Source organism: Polypterus senegalus, chromosome 7, assembly GCF_016835505.1.
Source record: "Polypterus senegalus isolate Bchr_013 chromosome 7, ASM1683550v1, whole genome shotgun sequence".
Classification (NCBI taxonomy): domain Eukaryota; kingdom Metazoa; phylum Chordata; class Cladistia; order Polypteriformes; family Polypteridae; genus Polypterus; species Polypterus senegalus.
This window is the reverse complement of record NC_053160.1, coordinates 184,690,328-184,704,957: the sequence shown is the minus strand read 5'-3', so window position 1 is coordinate 184,704,957 and position 14,630 is coordinate 184,690,328. Positions and strand designations below refer to the sequence as shown.

The following is a 14,630-nucleotide window of genomic DNA, read 5'->3' as shown; positions in this document are numbered from 1 at the left end:
GTGGCGCTCCTGATATCTCTGCGAAAGGACGAAGGTCCAAGTCTTTACAGTCCTGGTGCTCCCTGTTTGTGAGACATGGATGCTATCCAGTGACCTGAGATGAAGACTGGACTCCTTCATGTGTGTCACTTCAGAGGGTCCATGGGTACCGCTGGTGTGACTTTGTATTGCTCATGGGTCCCGAATGAGGCACATGATCTGCATTGTGAGGGTACGTCAGTTACGGCACTATGGCCATCTGGTGTGATTACCCGAGGGTGATCCTCATTGTTGGGGACCCGAGTGGCTGGACCAGGCCAAGGGGACTCCCACCTAACAACTGGCTGCAACAGATCCAGAGTCATTTCTGGAGGGTGGGACTGGACCGCGTGTCTGCCCAGCGGGGCTGTCAACCAGGATCCCAAGTTGTTTCATCGTTTGGTGAGTGTGGCAACGCGCTGTACTCCCCTACCTGACATGACCTGATACTTTGTTAATCCCCAAAGGGAAATTGTCTTTTCACATGACCTTTGGGGGTCATAGCACAGGGTCAGCCTTTATATTGCACCCCTGGAACAATTTACAGGTTAAGGGCCTTGCACAAGGGCCCAGCAGAGTAGGATCCCTTCTGGCAGTGACAGGATTTGAACCAGCAACATTCCAGATACCAGCGCAGAGCCACAGAGCCACCAGCCACAGAGCCACCACTGTGGAATGGAAGGACTTAGAGATTTGTTGTCAGGTGTTGGAATCCTTTATGGCAGTTTGGATAACAAACCTGTGAAAGGTTCGCTTGGTGTAAATTAAAAGAACTGGTTTTGAACCCAAAACTGTGTCTCGAGTAGTCGTGTCTGGGATTTTGGGGCTCAGTGCGCCCCCTGCAGGTCACAAGGGCATGGGTTGGAAAAAAAAAATTATGAATGCTAGACCATTGGCACTCTTTACAACAATCCGAGAGAAGGAAACATTGAAAAGAAAGAGAATGAGATTGAAGAAATGTAGGGTCTTAGCCAGTAACAAAGATAAAAGACAAATAGGGGCAAGAAAACTAAAGTAAAGTCCATATTCACATCCCGAATCAAAAGGCACTGACATTAATTTGCTTTCATTTGGCCCTAAATAATGCTAATAGTCCATCCATCCATTGTCCAACCCGCTATATCCCAACTACAGGGTCACGGGAGCCAATCCCAGCCAACACAGGGCGCAAGGCAGGAACAAACCCCGGGCAGAGCGCCAGCCCACCGCAGGGCACACACACACACACACCAAGCACCCACTAGGAACAATTTCGGATCACCAATGCACCTAACCTGCGTGTCTTTGGACTGTGGGAGGAAAACCACGCAGACACGGGGAGAACATACAAACTCCACGCAGGGAGGACCCGGGAAGCGAATCCAGACGGGTCTCCTAACTGTGAGGCAGCAACGCTACCCACTGCGCCACCGTGCCGCCCGATGCTAATAATTAATTTTTTAAATTTTTTTTAAGTTGAACATCCCAATGTTTGGATTTCAGGTGTAGCACATTGCCCTATCAGACTTGGTCTGTGTGATGAAGCAGCGTGCCACCTCGCCATCTTAGCAACGGGTGGCGCTCTCATAAACAACACATAAACAAATGTGAGGCGTGGTGCAATAAAATCTGCTTTGTAAAGAATTAAAAATATATTATAAAAATTCAATGTGTTAATTCAAATATATGCAAAAATAAGCAAAACCATCCATCATAACCGACACTAATCACTGCACCACCCTGCTGCTCCAGAATGGAACAACTTGTAATCCAGCTGTGTTCACTTTTTTTTTTTTTAATTTGTTAACATTACAAAAATAGACTTTCCTTTTGATTTTGTTTTTACTGCCTTACATTGTAGAAAAGAAGAAATGATCCGGACGGTGGAACAGGAGATAGAAAATGAAAAGCAAGCAGCTGAGAACATCATCAAAAAAATGCCACGCGATAAACAAGAGAAGTATGCTGAGATGAAGATCACCAACCAGGAGATACTACAGGTTTAAATTATTGATTACTATGAAGTGCCTGCAGGGTGACGACCTTGGGGTTCCTTTCCCCTTACAGGCTTTAACAACAATGATAATTAATTACCTTTATTATAGTCATTTTTTAACCTGCTTGTTTTATGTTAACATGGGTCTTGTCTTGAACCTCCACTGTCTTACCGCGGTCCGTAGACATGCTACCAAGTTCATTGTTGGCTTTCCGTAACCAGTATAACTAGACCTGGTGTGGGAGTTTCCTGAGCATGAGCATAACCAGAGTTTACTGGTTATCTGTGACTTGTGGCCAGTTTCCCCTTCATCCTTGACTATGAAGTAGTAGGCTTTGGAATTGGATGGACTTGATCATCCCTGAAACCTTTTTTGGTTTCACACAGTCACACAATAAGAAATGTGACAAATAAGAGGAGGCCATTCAGTCGATCAAGCTTTTCCCAATATTTCATCCAGATACTTCCTAAAGGTTATCACGGATTCTGTCTCGGTAGTTTGTTTGCGTAAAGACGTGCTTCCTGGCTTCAGTCCTAAATGCACTTCCCCTTAATTTCAACTGCCGTTCTTAAGTACGCACTTAACCGTATAGTTGAAATAATTCTGCTGGAAATTGTTGTATTAATATCATTGAGAATTCTGAAACCCTGTATTCAGTCCCCGCACAGTCTCCTATGCTCTGACTAAGGTTTAGTTCTCTGAGTCTGTCATAGTCAGACATGACCTTAACTCCCATGATGCACTTGGTTGCTCTCCTCCGCACAGCTTCAAGTGCTGCTTTGTCTTTCTTGTAGTGTGGTGATTAGAACTGCACACAGGACTCCAGATGTGGTCTCACTAGTTCAAGGGCCCCCAACTCTGGTCCTGGAGGGCCCCAGTGACTGCAGGTTTTCATTCTAACCTTTTTCTTAATTAGTGACCTGTTTTTGCTGCTAATTAACTCCTTTTGAATTCATTTTATTTGACCTGCTCAGACTCCTTATTTGTTTCTTTTTCCTTAATTAGCAGCCAAACAATAATGAGATACAAAATGAGCCAAAACAGGACCAGCAAACTGTGACCATCAAACAATATCTGAACGTAAAGGTGAAGGTCTCAGGCATGCTGATCTGCTCAGGTCTCCAAAACATTTTAACGGTGCTCTTAGAAAAGACAACATCAGCAATTTCAGAAATGTCTTTCCATTACATAATGAGAGTAGCAACAAACCATGGAATTAAAAAATGGGTTTCATTAACGACAATAATCGGCGCCTAATTAAGCAACTGGTTGGAGTTCGAGGCCCTGACTTAGCTGGTCTTCTGTTGGCTCCCTCACTTCACATTTCATTTCTGTTTAGGTGCCATTTAAGGAAAGAAATTGAGCCATTCAGAGGAACGATGAAGAAATTCAGGGGAACAAATACTTAAAAATAAGTCAATTAAAATTCATTCAAGTTAAATAGCATCAAAAACAGGTCACTAATTAACAAAAGGGTTAGAATGAAAACTGCAGCCACATGACCAGAGTTGGGGACCCCTGGACTCTGTTGTGTCAGGTGTTTGGGGAGCTGTACACACCCCGCTGGTTACCTCTGTCAAAGGATCTATATTAGAATATATTTTCATTTTAGGGTAGTTGGTGTTGATCGATGTCAATATATAATTGAATGGATAGTTCCTATGCAGGGGAGGAAAAGGTCAATATTTTTTTATAAGCACTTTATAATTTCTGGCAGGAACTTTTATAATGTCTGGGATTTACTCAAAGGTGGTAAGAGTTATGGGTAGCGGCTAGGACAGTCTGGAGTCCCAGCTGAGATGAGCCCCTTCCCCTTACCTGGCAGGGAGGCCGGGATAGTGAATGCTGCACTGGGTGGCAGTATTCCTGGGCTGGTGTGCCCATTCATATGGCTGAGGGGCATGCTGGGAGTTGCTGTTCAGTGTGGGACTTGAGTGCTAATATTGATGGCTGTTCTATCTGTGAATATTCAACCATTAAAAACCTTGGAGTTTTGATTGACTTGCTGTTGAAGACTCAGACCCCTTCATTATTTCTTTTTCCTTAATTAGCAGCAGAGCTTCAAGTGCTGCTTTGTCTTTCTTGTAGTGTGGTGATTAGAACTGCACACAGGACTCCAGATGTGGTCTCACTAGTTCAAGGGCCCCCAACTCTGGTCCTGGAGGGCCCCAGTGACTGCAGGTTTTCATTCTAACCTTTTTCTTAATTAGTGACCTGTTTTTTGCTGCTAATTACCTTCTTTTGAGTTCATTTTAATTGGCTTGTTCTTGAAGACTCAGACCCCTTAATTGTTTCTTTTTCCTTAATTAGCAGCCAAACAATAATGAGATACAAAACAACTGGTGTCCATCATACAATATCTGAAAATAAAGAAAGATGAAGGTCTCAGGAATGCTGATCTGCTCAGGTCCACAAAACATTTTAACTTAGAAAAGAGAAAATCAACAATTTCGGAAATGTCTGCCATTGCACAATGAGAGCAGCAACAAGCCACAGAATTAAAGAACGGGTTTAACTGACGACAGGACTCAGCGCCTCATTAGGCAACTGGCTGGAGTTTGAGGCCCTGACTTAGTTGGCCTTCTGTTGACTCCCTCACTTCACCTTACATTTCTGTTTGGTGCCATTTAAATCGTTTAGGGTGGATGTCGACTTGTCGACAGGAGGGGTTGAGGGCGCATGTCGGCTAAAGTCGACATCCAGGGATAGAGGGTGATAATCAGCTGTTAATGGTGACAAATCTCACTGTCACGTCACAGGCATTCCCTCTGTGCTTGGAGGAATGCTAGACTCGCTGACTCGGCAACTAATCCTAGCAGGTGCGTGAGTTGTGAAATGTAAACAATGGCAAGATGGCATCGACATGTGACAAGGGAGCGAAGTGAGTGCAGAAAAGAAAACCCTCGGCAGGCAATGTTTTGCACATTATCGCGGAGTCAGACTCAGATTTTTCAGAATCGGATTTTATTGACAGTGATCAGGAGATCGAGCAAGAGAGTGAGAAGCCGGCATCAGCTCATCAAACATCAGCCGATGCCGCGCCAGCGGATCTGCTGCCAGTTGAGTGCCTTCGCGCAGCCGATGCATCTACGGCAAGGTTCACGTGGAATAAATACACAGACATTGATCCGTTGAGAGCCGATCTGGCTACCGGACTTCACAAGACGGCATGGCTTGCTGTTGGACACGACAGATCACCAGCTGCTGTACTTCAGGCTGCTCTCTCCTGATGCTGCTTTTCAGCTACCGTCAGAAGAGACAAACAGGTAGGCAGAGACATTTTTTGAATCGCGGGCTGCGTTTGCATCGCATTCTCGTTTTCAAAGTGTAAACCCACAACAAAAGGCGAGATGACGCGTGCTGTGGTATTACAAATAGAGATGGGACAGAACTGGTGATATAACTTCACGGAGCATTGGTCCAAACATGCTTTGTCCCCTGGTGGCTTTGGACAGGTTATGCAGCATGGTGATGGGTACGTGCTGCTGCAAAGTTTGATTCACTTCTGTAATAAACAGAAGCAAATCCCATGGGGTGAGCCAGGCTATAATGCCAAGCATAAAGTTCATAAAGTTTCAGAAGATGAAAAGAGGTGACAATGCGGTTTTCATGCGGGCAGAAAACTTGGTGGCAGTGGAATGGCACGATGGCAAAAGGGTGACTTGTCTCTCTACAGTACACACTAACAATATATGTGAGAAAGTGCAGCAACAGACGATTGAAAAGTAGGCACCAAAGCAACACATATTGTAAGCACTGCAATGTGGCAATGACTGAAAATGGCTGCTTTGAGCGACATCAGACTTTGCTGTGTAAAATGTATGTGATATGAATGTGAAGTCGTAGAGTATGCAGGCTCATACAACATGCAAGACAGGAACATTTGTCAAAAGTAAATATTTGTTGTTGATTTGATATGTTAAACAATTGCTTTGTGTTCTTTTTTAAAAAATGTTAGTTTTTGGAAAAATATTCAGCCCTGGGAGATAAGAAACAAAAAAAAAAATTAGCCCTAAAAGAGTTAAGGAAAGAAATGAAGCAATTCAGGGGAACAAACCTTAAAAAACAAGTCAATTAAAATGAATTCAAAAGAAGTTAATTAGCAACAGAAATTAAGATAAGGGTGAGAATGAAAACTTGCAGCCGCTGGGGCCCTCCGGGACCAGAGCTGGGGACCCCAACTGTTCTGTATTATATACTGTAGTGTGAACATAACATTTTATAACATAGCCTAAGATTTGTTTTGTTACCTTTTAATTTCTTGTGCACATTGCTTACACAATGGAAATGCTGTGTCAATATAAACCCCTAAATCCTTTTCAGAGGTTGCTTCCTTTAGGACTGTCTTCCTTCTTGAATTTATAATTGATGTTCCTTTTGCCCACGTGTAGCACTTTACACTTTTCAGCATCCATCCATCCATTATCCAACCCACTATATCCTAACTACGGGGTCACGGGGCATAAAAGAGCAAATTATTCCAGTCATGTTCCGATTTACGGCTCCAATTATGATTGGCCGTTTGGCTGTGTGTCGGTCACGAAGTGTACAGGTCATTACAATTGAGGCTATCTGGGACTTGTATGTGCCGCTGGTATGCAAACTCTAACTGCCGGTGCAAAGTCGCACAAACCAATCTTCATGTCTCTGCGGTCACACAGCGGCTCCATTTAAGGCTGTGTTTCTTGACCACTGGATCACGCTGCCAGTGGGTCGCGGGTTGCTGTCATTGGTTCACAAGTGGGTTGCAGTAGATCACCTAAGCCAGTGCTTCTCACCCACTGTGTCATAATAATAATAATACATTTTATTTATATAGCGCCTTTCCCATGCTCAAGGCACTTCACAGAGTTTAAGAGAGAACGGCAGGGTATACCGTATATAGCATTGTACAAACCAAATAAATAAATAAAGAAGATTAAGACAGTAAATTCAGAGAAAAGCCTAACAGACAACATAATTGATGGTCTCGCACACACACACACACACACACACACACACACACACACACAGGTTACATGAGCATCTTGACAGAGAGGTAAACTGAGAGAAGGGTAGTAAGGTCAAGTAGAGCTTAAAGCCGTCCTGAACAGATGAGTTTTAAGTTGTTTTTTAAAAGAATTCATGGAGTCCGCTGATCTGATTAATTTCAGTAGGTCATTCCAGAGTCTGGGCGCTCGCTATACAGCTGAAGGTCCTGTCACCCATGGAGTGTAGATTAGTGTGGTGACCCAGGTTAGCACCGATGGGTCCACAGATTGCTGTTGTTGCTTTATGAGGGAATTACCTAAGCAACTGCCAGCACTGCACAATGTCTTCCTATTTGTAATGGAGCTTGCTTCACCCAGGGGGACCCAAAATTGTCCACAGTGTCTCCATCACTGCACCATGAGGCACTGGGATCCACATTCAGACCACAGGGTTAAGTGTCCCCTGCTGGCCTCCCCAACACTTCTTCCAGTAGCAACCCAAGCTTTTCTTAGATTGTCCACCATTCAAGTACTGGCCAGGCCAGGACACACATAGCCTCAGGTTGATGGCCTCTTCTAAAGTGCATGTGGTTTGACACAAATGTGCTACGGGGCTCCTGGTTTTGGCCTGTGCCTCTTTTGAGACTCCATTTTGTTTTGCCCCTCCTTTTGATCAACTCGTCTCTTTTGTAATAACTGATTCAGTCTGCCATGTGTCGAGCAGCTAATGCAGCTACAGAACTTCCTTAGCCAGAAGGTGTAAAATATTATGGACGTCTGTATCGAGTGACACATGTATTGCCAGTCAGTAGTCGTCTTTGTATATTCTTACATGTTTGTTTTTCATCCTGCAAGTGAGGCTGTGCTAAGAATGAAAGACAGTCCTTGATTAAGTTTATTAATTTAACAATTTAGATAACAAAGCATAATGAAAGTGGACCTTTTTTCTGTTATTTATAAAATCCAGAGATTACAGTTTGCTTGACAGCTACCAATTTGCTATTAAGAACACAGTTGTATTTAATATCTTAATGTATAATTATTCTTTCTTTTTTTTTTTTTTGTCCTCAGGAACTGAGTGCGCGACAACAGGAACTAGATAAACTGAGCATGAGAAAGGAGGCTTTGGAGGCGGTGAGCTGGTTTCTTATTCATTTTGCAAATTTATATATATATATAAGTTTTTGCATTTGTCATTTTTTGTCAATACACCATAATGCGCGGATACTGAGTGATCCCTTTAGTTATTTTTTTATTACTCAGAAGCAAAACTAAAGAACAGATATTTTATTTTAATCCATGATCCTAATGCTGCATATGTGTAATTGAATTGTTAAGAACTTCAGCTACCATGAGGATTTCCTCCTTCACAAGAATTGTCGTGTTGTTGAAACGACTTTGTCCTTGTTGGCTATTTTCTTGCGTGACATTTGAAGCATCTTCAGACAGGCAAAAACGTCTGTTAAGAAAAGAGAACATTTACAAGAAGTCATTTTTACCGATATCTCAGAAATGAATTCAAGAGATGGTAAATTGCATACAAAGTCAATTTGAAACAGTAATAATAATAATTGTACGTTTTATTTATGTAGCGCCTTTCATACACTCAAGGACACTTTAAAATTTAATAAACACATTAACAAGACAAATGAAATGACATACAAGAAAATGAATAATTCTCGTTGAAAAGATGTGTTTTGAAAAGTCTGAAATGACTAAAAGATCTTTTCCTCACGAAAGCTGAGAGGAAGAACATTCCAAATTTTAGGGGCCATCACACTGAAAGCTCTGCCACTTATAGTTCCTAACCTGTATTTAGGTACAGAGAGTAAGTTAGCGTCTGATGATCTTAATGCAAGGCCAGGAGAGTAAGGAAGCAGCAGCTCCGACAAACAATGAGGGGCTAAACCATGAAGAGCTTTAAAGGTGATGAGAATAATTTCATATTTGATTCTTGAAGAGACTGGTAACCAATGCAAATCACAGAGGACGGGAGTGATGTGAGCAGATTTTTTTAGTGTGTGCAAGTCTCCAGAAAATCCTTGGGTACTGTTAATTTGACTTTGTGCTGCTTATGGAGTCCCGAATGAGGCACATGACCTGCATTGTGAGGGTTTACGGTACTTACGGCACTACTGCCATGTGGCGTGCTTCCCCCGAAGGTGATCCGGCTTGTAAGGTCCTCATTTTTGGGGACCCAAGTGGCTGGACCAGGCCAAGGGGTTGCCCATGTAACACCCAGCTGCGGCAGATAGAGGGTCATTTCCGGAGGGTGTGACTGGACCGCGTGTCTGCCTTGGGGGGTTGCCAACCAGGATCCCGAGCTGTTTCGTCATGCAGTGGGTGCGGCAACTCGCTATACCAGTGCATGCTCCCCAAATCAACTTGACTTGACTCGTAAGTAGACGAGCAGCAGAATTCTGAACATACTGTAATCTATTGCTGTATTTAGTCGGGAGGCCATAAAACAATGCATTGCAATCGTCCAGATGGGTAGTGATGTAAGTGTGAATGAGTGTTTCAGTATCCTTCACACTGAGGAAAGAATGCAGATGAGCAATGTTGCGAAGATGAATAAAAGCCGTCTGAACGAATAAACTAATGTGTGGTTGGAAAGCAAGAAGCTGATCGAAGATGACACCCAAATTACGAACTGATGCTGAGGGTTCAATCAGAATCCCATTAACGTCAATTTTTAGCCCACAAAGGGTAAAGAGGACAGATTTGGTACCAGCTAATAAGATTTCTGTTTTATCAGGATTAAGTCGTAAAAAATTATCTGTCATCCAGTGATTGATTTCCCAAATGCAATCAGTCAGTGCAACAGGTGTTGATGCTTCAAGATTTGATATTACAAATACTTCAAAAACATGTCTGGGAAATCTTTGAATGCATTTGGGAACGTTATTATGTAATACTTTGAACTGAGTTTTAGATTGTTGTGAAGATTTTCAAAAAAAAAAAAAAGCAGCTAAATGGGCTTCAAAATATCCTAAACCAGGCGAGTACTCCTGTTGTCTGCAACCCAAACGTAGGCCTCATCTCAGGCAGCCTAGCCCCAAAATCATAAAGGAAGGCTTTTGACCTGCATATGTTCTGCTAGAAATGAACATAACAAGAAATAAATTAGTAAAGGGCCAGAAAAATAAATGTGAACCAAATAAAAGGCAGGATTTGTAACTGAGAAGTGAGAAATACAGTTGTCAGTCTGGAAGGCTGGAGTGTCCTTTTTGTTTCCTATGTATCTGTGTGGATGCTTCACGCTTTTTTCTTCCATCAAGAAGAAAGAAAAAACTTGTAAATAGTCATTTCCTAACCCACTTATTCCTGAGCAGGGTCACAGATGGTGCTGTGTCTATCTCTGCAAGCATAAGGAACAAGGCAAGAACAAATCCTAGACAGGGCGCCAGTCCATCGCATGGCGAACACACAACCACACACCAACTACACATCCATCCATCCATCCATTATCCAACCCGCTATATCCTAACTACAGGGTCACGGGGGTCTGCTGGAGCTAATCCCAGCCAACGCAGGGCGCAAGACAGGGAACAAATCCCGGGCAGGGCGCCAGCCTACCACAGGGCACACACACACACCAAGCACATACCAGGAACAATTGAGGATTGCCAATGCACCTAACCTGCATGTCTTTGGACTGTGGGAGGAAACTGGAACTCCTGGAGGAAACCCACACAAACACGGGGAGAACATGCAAACTCCATGCAAGGAGGACCCAGGACATGAACCCAGGTCTTCTTACTGTGAGGCAGCAGTGCTGCCACTGTGCCACCCGACTTGTAAATAGTAATACATCTTTTGTTGTTAATATTTCACAGGGTTATCTGTGGGTCATTTTATATTTTTTCCATTTCCAAATAATCGCACCAACAGTTGCCACCTTCTCATCAAATGTCTTGCTGGTGGTCTTGTAGCCCATTCCAGCCTTGTGCAGGTCTTGTCCCTGATGTCCTTTGACAGCTCTTTGGTGTTGCCTGTGGTGGTGGTGGAGAGGCTGAAATGGAAGAAATGGATTCTGTTTTACAGGTGTGCTTTATACACATCACGAGTTGAGATCAAGGGTATCTGTGATTGATTAAATGTAATCGCCAGTCTGTGAGTGCCAGAATTCTGGCTGGGTTATAAAATCAAAAACTTATTTCTCTCAATGACATGCAAATCAATTTATAACTTTTATGTCATGTGTTTTTTTCTGGATTTTCTGTTTGCTATTCTGTCTCTCTCCATTAAAATGAAGCTACCATTACAATGAGAGACTGTTCATTTCTTTGTAAGTGAGCAGACCTACAAATTCAGCAGGGAATTAAATACAGTGATCCCTCCTTGATCGCGGGGGTTGAGTTCCAGAACCTCCTGCAAAAGGTGAAAATCCGCAAAGTAAAAACCATACGTTTATATTGTTATTTTTATATTGTCACGCTTGGGTCACAGATTTGCGCAGAAACACAGGAGGTCGTAGAGACAGTGACTTTAAAACACTGCAAACAAACATTTGTCTCTTTTTCAAAAATTTAAACTGTGCTACATGACAAGACAAAGATGACAGTTCCATCTCACAATTAAAAGAATGCAAACATATCTTCCTCTTCAAAGGAGTGTGCGTCAGGAGCAGAGAATGTCAGAGAGAGAGACAGAGAAAAGCAAACAATCACAAATCAATAGGTGCTTTTAAGTATGCGAAGGACCGCCCGACAAAGCAGCTGCAAGAAAGGGGGGAGCAATGTGAAGGTCTTCTTTCAGCATTTTTTAGAGGAGCGTCCGTATCTTCTAGGCCAGTGTGTGAACAGCCCCTCTGCTCACACCCCCTCTGTCAGGAGCAAAGAATGTCAGAGAGAGAGAGAGAAAAGCAAACAATCAAAAATCAATAGGTGCTGTTCGGGCTTTTAAGTATGGGAAGCTCCGCACAGGAAGTATATCGTATATCATTGAGGAGTTATACGTGCTCTGATTGGGTAGCTTCTTAGCCATCCGTCAATAGTGTCCCTTGTATGAAATCAACTGGGCAAACCAACTGAGAAAGCATGTACCATAAATTAAAAGACCCATTGTCCGCAGAAATCCGCGAACCAACGAAAAATATGTGATATATATTTAGATATGCTTACATATAAAATCCATGATGGAATGAAGCCGCGAAAGTCGAAGCGCAATATAGTGAGCGATCACTGTACTTATTTCCCCCACTGTATCTTAGAAAGTTAGGTTTTAGTGGTATGGACATTTGATCAGGAGAGACAGCGAATATGTGGCCAAAAGAGTGATGGACATGGAGATACAGGGGAAGAGAAATTGGGGATGCTCAAGTGTGGTGGGAGGATCAAGTAAAAGAGGATCTGAAGGAGAAGGGTCTGACTGGGAAGGAGATGTAGGACCAAGCTAAATGGAGGCTGTGAAAAGAAAAGGCAGAAGGTGTAAAAAGGTTTGAGGATGGTCGCCACGTATACTTGAGAAAATGCAAATCAGAAAACAAACACGTCTTCACAGCACGGAGTTCAAAACAGAACTGAGCCAACAGGGTGAGACTGGCTGAAAGGAAGACGATGGATCAAGACAGACGTAACAGGAAATGATGTCTTCTCTAGATGGGTTCTGGAATGGATACGATGCCATCAGAGAGAGCCGGAAATGACATCATCAGTGGGTGGGTCGGTGGTGACGTCATTGGGAGGCATGGTTTTCGGCTAGACTGCAGAGGGACAGTGTTTTTTTTCTGGTTTAGCAGTAGTTTCTAAGTAAAGAATGTTTAACTTTGACACAAACAAATATTTTATAACTTTTGTAATAGAAAAGGGTCAGAGACAGAAAAAGGTTCGGGGATGGCCACCCTGTATACTAAAAAAAACATAAAACAACAAACACGTCTTTACAGAATGGAGTCCAAAAATGGAACTGGTTAACAATTATGTTCTTTGGTATATATATATATATATATATATAGCACAAGCAGGAAGAGGTAGAGTTTCAGGAAGCCAGAAGAGGAAGTGGTAGCCTATCTGTGGTATCATCTAGACTGGATTGGACGTCCTTATATGGTACTGGAAGTGACATCATCAGAGGGAGAAACAGAGGCGTTGCTACTGGGTCTTCAGTTGGTCTGCAGAGGGACAAAAGGAGGGAGTATTAGAAGGCAGCGCCAACCCCTGGTCTGGATGAGAAATGACACTATTTGAGCCTGTAAACCCTCTCTCATGCACACGTGTGACATGTTTCTGAAATTAGTGTCAGTGTTTAGTGAAAAACTGACTGACCTGCTTTTGTTTTTTGAATAATAAGAGTTTATTTAGGTGTACCCTGCCCCCCTCAGGTGGAGATTGCTGAAAAATGCCCCCAGGGTGTAAGGGTGTGTTACAAGCCATTACATAAAGCCATAGTTAACATACATTCTTTACTAGCCTTCATCTCAACTAGCAGTTTTCCGTTAAATATAAATGTTAACGCTGCCTTGTGTCAGGTCTGCTCCGGGACTGGATGCGTAGACTTGGATGCTTCCTGTTGAGATGCTGAAGCATTGACGTTGTGCTATTGTGGTCGGCTCATTTGGTTTTCACAACAGACACACTGTACAGAGTTTTCAGCTTTAAATGATCCAAAACTTTGCAACTTTCTGTCGTTATCTCTGGCCTGTCTCTTTGCTTCACCCCTCACTATTTTCTCTCTCTTTCTCCATTTTGCAATCCGCGCCGTCAGATTACGTCTTCACAGGGCCAGATTAAGACCCTTAGATGCCCTAAGTAATTTTGGTGCCCCCTTACACTAGTGATTCAAAATATTAAAACAATAACAAACTAGAAAATAAAATTTTATTTTATCATCGGAAATTCTAAATTAAACAAAACATTTTGACATAAAAACCGTAGATTTACCATTTTGATTATTTAATTTATTTATGGCTTTTGTGTCAATTTAGCAAATCTATTTACACATATTCTTAGTACAAGATTTGAAGAATATTTTGTGAACATTTTGTTAATAAATCTTTATCAGTAAAAAAATTAAAAACAATTTTATCCAATAGTAATCAGCTGTACGATTTTCACTTTTACATAATGTAAATGAATTTAAAAATATCCAAGAATAGAATTAAATAGACTTACCAGAATATTTTTTCCTCAAACTGGGATGATTTTTCGTTTTTACTTAAAACAGAAAATAACGTTTTCTATGCACTAGAAATTTATTTTAAGTTAAATAACAGATAATTCACGAAACACAACAATTACGTGATGATAATTTTTAATCAACTATTCACTATTATTTAAAAATATAAGAACATATTGTTAATATAAATTAATAAAAAAAAAAAAAAAACATATTGTTTTGAATCAAATTATTTTCACAATATTTTGACATAACATGGCGTTTAAGGGAATCACCATGAAACGGGAATTCCCCATCGTAGATGGCACCAGTATGCAGAACGCACCGTGTAAGGTGCCATCTATAAACGGTGACGGCATATGGAGGTACAGGGAGGCATTATTAATTTTTCATTAAATTATGAAAATGGCTATAAATTTAATTAATTTAATAGTTTATGCAATAAATTCGGCCATGAAAAATTTTTGTGGTGCCCCCTTTACCCTCGATGCCCTAAGCATGTGCTTACTTTGCTTATATGGTTAATCCAGCACTGCGTCTTCACGTC

At 41.9% G+C, this 14,630-nt stretch overlaps 1 protein-coding gene across 2 annotated transcripts in view; it reads left to right on the top strand.

Annotated features, from left to right (window-relative positions):
- Positions 1 to 14,630, top strand: part of ift74 (intraflagellar transport 74) — a 158,565-nt gene that overhangs the window by 79,816 nt on the left and 64,119 nt on the right. For both annotated transcript variants that reach the window (XM_039759704.1, XM_039759705.1), the window contains exons 9-10: positions 1,859 to 1,997; positions 8,036 to 8,098. In XM_039759704.1, coding sequence (XP_039615638.1) covers positions 1,859 to 1,997; positions 8,036 to 8,098 — 202 coding nt within the window. The remainder of the gene's footprint in view (positions 1 to 1,858; positions 1,998 to 8,035; positions 8,099 to 14,630) is intronic.